This window comes from Haplochromis burtoni, unplaced genomic scaffold (genome assembly GCF_018398535.1).
Source record: "Haplochromis burtoni strain Fernald_Lab_line unplaced genomic scaffold, NCSU_Asbu1 Contig_44, whole genome shotgun sequence".
NCBI lineage: Eukaryota > Metazoa > Chordata > Actinopteri > Cichliformes > Cichlidae > Haplochromis > Haplochromis burtoni.
In genome coordinates, this window is record NW_024582405.1 from 1,404,842 (window position 1) to 1,411,207 (window position 6,366).

The 6,366-nt window shown below is 42.5% G+C and overlaps 1 protein-coding gene across 4 annotated transcripts in view; it reads left to right on the forward strand.

Moving 5' to 3' along the window:
- The window catches only part of usp6nl (USP6 N-terminal like), a 102,524-nt gene that overhangs the window by 58,523 nt on the left and 37,635 nt on the right, over positions 1–6,366 (forward strand). For all 4 annotated transcript variants that reach the window (XM_005921029.3, XM_042220152.1, XM_005921027.3 and 1 more), the window contains one exon: positions 2,551–2,624. In XM_005921029.3, coding sequence (XP_005921091.1) covers positions 2,551–2,624 — 74 coding nt within the window. The remainder of the gene's footprint in view (positions 1–2,550; positions 2,625–6,366) is intronic.

The window sequence follows — 6,366 nt, forward strand, 5'->3', positions numbered from 1 at the left end:
TGTCTCACTAAAAGGCACAGAGTAACTTTTAAGCCTCAATTTTCAGCATGCATTGTTATTTTCTGTGCAGATTTTCTTTTCCCAGACCTACCTGAGCATCTTTGGTGCACAAACTGACACTAAAACACAAACAGAAACCAGTGATTTATGTCACTGCCACCACTTCTGCTTCCTAATGCTGTCTTCATCGCCCTTTTATGGCGCTGATTACCTCTCTGAAACCGTGCTCTGTACCAAAGCTGAGAGACGCCTGATGTTGACAGAATCTCAGTATTTGGCGCCGTGGAGTTAGCAGTGAACACACTGAAGGCTTTTCAGGCCTTGGGGTGATTTTACGGTTTACCATCCAAAGGTTTATTGAACTATTTTCTCCATAAAGACGACATCTGATGACCTCCTCTGCACCCTTGGCACTTCAGTATAGGTATAAAAACGTAGTTTGACAACCATTCGAGTAGATTCTGGGTTTTTTCCAGAGTTCAGGTGAGTTCAGAAAAGAGCTTTAAAAACCTTCTAAAATGATTTCATTGCTTGTTATTTTTCACCCATCCGACATCCATCTTTGGATCTCTAAGGTTATCTTGATCTTGAGAGCTGGGAGAGCGCAGCGTAGATGTTCAACAGACTTCAGGATGTACCTTGTAAGCATTTTCTCCTCCTAGGTGGTCATTTTATGCTAAATTCAGAGGGCTGCCTGCTACTTCCCCTTCCCACTTCCAGGTATTGCTCACTACAAGGCTTCATTACTACATGCTGCACACCAGATTCAACATAAACACAATGTGACTCCAATTTAGAGCTTTGTTGGCACACATCCAGTGTTTGGTTGTCTCTCGCAGCAAAATCAGGAAGTATGTGTGTAAACTGCTGTTGGAAATGCAGATTTACAATCACAGAGTAGTGAGGTGTGTTTGTGTGTTATCGGTGTGCGTGTGTGTGAGAGGATAAACACATTTAACACTCACACAATGTGACGCGTAGGCTGGGAAAACACTGGAAACCTTTCTGTGGCGCGGTGACGTCCTCGCCACGGCAGCTGTCAGTTTAAAGCAGCCACACACACACAGACACACACACACCGCCTGAGGTCAGACTGACACGCTGGACGTGCCGCACTGAAGCGTTTCCTTCTGACTGGTTTGAAGAGTGTGTGTTGAAAAGGGTGTGTGCGTTCTCCACGTCAGCTCTTGGCACACTCCGAGGGAGCCGGAATAACACACAGCACGTCTGTGATGACAGGATAATCGGATGTGTGTGCGCCCCAGGGCTGAGTTTAGCTAGCAGCAGCGACAGTTACAACACCTAAGAAAACTTACAGGAGGCCCATTACTGCCATGGTTTTCAAGGAACTCCTGCATAAAATGTAGTGTAGCAAAAATCACATATTCTGATTGTCGAGGGTTAGAATAAGTTTATCTCGAGTGTCCTCCCAAAACGGTCCTTCAACCAAATCGGTTTGAAGTAGAGGCCCTCTACTTCAAACTGTTCCCTCCATCATGTGTTACATTACTAAAGTAAAGAGACAGGGAAAAGGAAATAAAAGAGATCACAGGGATCAAAAAAACACCCTCATCAACCTCCATCACCCCCAGAGGGGAAGCAGGGAGAGGGGAGTTAAAGAGCTGCTAGATACTGTTAGGTTGGGTTAGTAAAAATGGCTGGGTCAGGGGTTCTGGTTGTGGTCATCCCAAGAGGGTTACATAAAGCAAAATAGCTCATTAGAACAGAATATAATAAAACAGCATTGCTTCATGAGTGTTACACCCCGGCCTAGGCAACCGGCGTGCAACGTATGAAAATAAAAATAACAACACATTTTTAAAAAACTGCTATTTTTTGAGTAAGTGAATGATATTAAACATACTGAAAAATAAAAAAACGAAAGTAGTGACAAAACCCATTTACGGCTATTTACAACAAAACACCAAACTATTTACAACACGGGGAAGATCGCGACCATGACCAACTGACACACAGGGCTTAAATACATAGAGGGAGCAATCAGGGAATGGACCACAGGAGGGAAACACAGCTGGGGCAAATTAGACCTGACGAGACAAGGAAACGTAAACTGAACACACTAAGATAACAACAGACCTTCAAAGTAAAACAGGAAACACATGACAGTCACGCAAAAACAAAACACTGACAACACCGAAACGTAACAATGAGGTAAAAATGACTCAAAATAAGCAAAAATCTAAATGAATTACTATAAAAACTGAGTTTAGTACCATCAAGTGGCTCTATGAAGAAAAACAGGACATCTAATATACATACTAAACAACACAATTTAAACAAAAGTGGTTCAGAAACATCTTTTGAAAACCGGGATTGCAAATGTATTTAAATGAAGTGCAAAATATAACCTGATCTCTTTTAATGTGGCTTTTTTTTCTTTTGCTGAATTTATCCTAAAATAATAGCAGTGTATATATTAATATCCAGCAAACCTTTATTCTAAGTTGCTGTTGCTGAACTTGCTTATGCTCAACGCCCAATCATCTTCTCTCCTCTCTCCTCCCCTCCCCTCTTTTGTTGTCTCTCCAGCGTCTGATACCGAGCAGGATGCAGCGGTGAAACTTGACCAGGAGCGGGCTGAGATAGTCGCCAAATATGACAAGGTACGGCGAACGCTTCCTTCCGTCAGTGTGAAAGCACACAGAAGCTTTGGTGAAGCGGAAAACCCACAGCAATTACTTTTTTTTTCTCCCTCCTGTGGTCATCCCAAGCCAAATTCCAGCCACTCAGTCATGCTGAGACTCCACCAAACTTCATAACGCTGTGGTGAAATCCCTCCATAAATCACTGCCTTATTGCCCGTGAAACACAATAATAACAGCGTGCCGTGTGCACAATGTGCCGCCGTGTGATTTAATCATTTTCATAAATTTCGAAAGGCTGTGATTACTGCGCAAGAGCCACATTTCAGATGCAGCATTCTCAGTGAAAATTAACATGCAAATTATACATCTAAAAGCCACCGTTGTCTTTCCAGTGTGTGTGTGTTCAGTGGGCCGTGCGTTATCTGTGTTAGAGGGGCAGAGAACGACAAAAATCCCTCCTGCAGGCCTGAAGGTTTAATAGAAAGGGGAGGAAGCGGATTCGAGTGGTTACTCATTAGACTAAATGAGTGGGTTAATGTGATGTCATGGGCATGGAATGATTTTATTGACTGGGATCCAGAGGTGGCAGTTCCTTCATCCCAAAGCACTTGAATCAGGGGCGTCAAACGCGAGATCCACCAATGAATCCCGTGTGGTCCACTGGGTAGCTTTGCAAAGTGGGAAAATTGAATTAAATTTAGTAAATAAATTTAATTTGTTAAATAAAGTGCACAGAAACCCACCGCAGGGATGCCAGCATCACTACACAGGAGTGAAAATGTCTGCAGATGTGCACTTTTTCCAGATCTGAAGTAGTTTGGATCATAAAGTTGCTGGTATCTTGATCTGTTGTGATCCATAAATTGTAATGTGCAGTGACTGAAGGGTGCATATGGCAAATTAGGCACTGCTGGAAAAAGTACTTACTTTGATTTCTTGTCCAGCCCACTACAGATCAAACCAGGCTGAATGGGGCTCTTGAAACTGAAGAGTTTGACAGCATACGGTGCTGTGCAAAACCCTCAGTTTCTTTATATGTTGCACCCAAGTAGTAAGACTTTTTAGTAGTTAGTTTTCAAAGCGGTCTTGACCAAAGTTTTTCTTTGGACATTGGCTGCTTTTTCACTCATTTTCACTCCAGTTCTTTTTTGTTTAATCAACTAAACACTGACCTATGAATCATTCAAGCATTAAAAAGGCATCTAACCAAAGGGATGAACCAGTGTTCTGTCTGTTCATGACAAACGTTGCAAAGAACCCATTTTAAATTGTGTCTTTAGGCACTTTGCTACTAGCAGCCTGTCACCAAAACAGATAATTTCTTCTTAAATTTAGGCTATAAAACATGCCAAAGACTGGATTAAACACAGGAATAACAAAGTTCTTTGGGAATAAAGTAGTTCCCAAAGAATTATTAGCTGAAAACCTGACATGTCTGTGTTTGGTGTGCAGTGTGTCCTTAAAGAATTTCAGAAACAGGACAAGTGGATTACAAATGATCGTATGATTATGAATGGCCTCATTTTTCAGCATGACTCCAAACACGCCGCCAATGCAGGAAGAGCAAACCTGGAACATATCAGTCATCAGTGTGTTGTGTCTCCCTGTGTGTTTATACACATTTGAATAAATCAATGCACTAATTTCCCATTTTTCTAACAAAATATGAAGAAGGCGGGATTTCTGAAAGCTTTTTAACAGTGTTATGTCTTTATGAAACCAGCCTTTGCTTGTTTAGAGCTGCATGGGTCGAGTCTAAACCCAAGCATCACAATTTGAATTATGTCAAAGTCACTCAGTCACCCTCAGCTTCCAACACATGAAGTTAAGGAACAGACTGTTCACTTCCTGCCTGTTATATCCAACACTTCTGACAGGTACGTCACCTAAGTCATGTCACCTGTCAGTGGGTTCTCTGTCCTTTCCCCTCATAAAAAAGCCCACTGAAAGCTCCGATATGTCCCCATGCTGCTTGTTTTTTCACAGAGACTTAAAAAAAACATGCGCTGCAGCATATTATCTAACAATGTCCAGAAACATGTCAGACTTTTATGAATCAGTATGAAGTATGTTAAATATCGCTGAAGAAATGTTGCTTTTACTCAAAATCCTGAGTTCTCTTGTGGTTGGACTGTATGTACGCGCTCCCGTCCTGAGTGACGCCTCTGCTACCAAGCACGGCGCTATCAGTTGGACCAGCCCACCATGCTCGGTTTGTAAATTAGCCTTTTTAATTTAGTCCAGCAGGCTGCATAATAAGGCTGCCTCATTAAGAGTGAAGAGACCATGGAGAGCGGAGATGATGGAGGTGTGTGTGCGTGCGTGTGTGTGTGGCAGAATGAGGCACAATCGGAGCTAAATCAGTGTCATTGTCACTGTTGGGGATGGGAGGAGTTTAATAGAGTCTGTTATCACGCTGGCCACAAACACTTGTTGTCTCACGTCACCTGGTGTAAATTTGTGGTTATTAAATATGACTTTTGTCTTTGTGGAATGTGCAGAAGTGACTGATTTTGTTTCCAAATGACACATCTGCTCAGGCCTGACTGCTGCTGCTGATTGCAGAAGGATGGAGCCTATTTTTTATGTTGGGTGGCTGCATAACTCGTTTTTTTTCCCCAGGTCTCTCATAAGTTTTCTTCACTCACCACATTTCAGTTTTGTTCAAGAAAAATCTGTGTGACCCTCAAGCTTCACTAATAATTTTGGGTGTTAGCCAAGAACAAGATTGTGGGCGAGGGGGTCGGATTTGGAAGGGACTTGGAGCTGGATTGGTCTCGAGAAGAGCCAGCTGAGGTGTTTTGGGCATGTCCCATTGGGAGGATGCTGCAGGGCACACTGGGGAGAGGGTGGATGGATGGATAATTGGCGTTAAAGTCCTTCCCTGGTTTGATATTTATGAAATCAGTGCCCAACAATCCAATCAGCCAAACGCTAATAAAATGTCTTAAAATGTATTTATTTTTTCCGTAAATATATAGGTTTATATGACAGAAAAAATCTCAATATTTCCTTTTTTTTTTTTTAATTTAACAGTTGTGTTCTCTGGAGCATGAATTTTATTCAAACAGTTTGAGAAAGTAAGTCAAGTTCTCACAAGGAGATATAAATGAGACGGTGAAGGTGTGAAATACACCTGAGAACAGGCAGGCAGCTGAACGGTCAGAGGTGAAATGACGAGCCTGATTTAATTTCACCCTGAAACTGACACAGAAATGATGATGATGTAGAGTTTGCGACTCTGTGGATACTCACAGAGCGAGGGGGGAGAACGACACACAGAGATCTTCTGATTCCCCTGAGGCGCTCCTCAATGTTTGACTTATCTATTTCAAGGGTGAGTTTCTGTTTGTGCTGAGGGAGCGGTGCAAAAACTGGGTGGGAGCAGAGGGAGGAGACGATTTTTGAAATATTTCACCTCGACATCTGGATGTCAGGCCGACCTGTTAACCACTCACAGCCTTCTCAGGGCTTCGCAAAGCATTTGGCAACCTCCAACAGGCTTTAGCACCAGAGACGTAAGAGAGAGGGGCATGACAATAGAGATCTATAATAGAGTTCTGTGACAATCAGAAGCTTAGTCAGTAAACGTAGACTGTTGTACTGACAAACAGCAGCGGTACATGTACTGTAATTTGCATACAGGCAGCAGAAGTGTAAGCTGACGGTGAAATGGTTCTTTAATCTTATTTTGCAGCAGAAAAATGCTTTATTCATAACACACACACACACACACACACACACACACACACACACACAC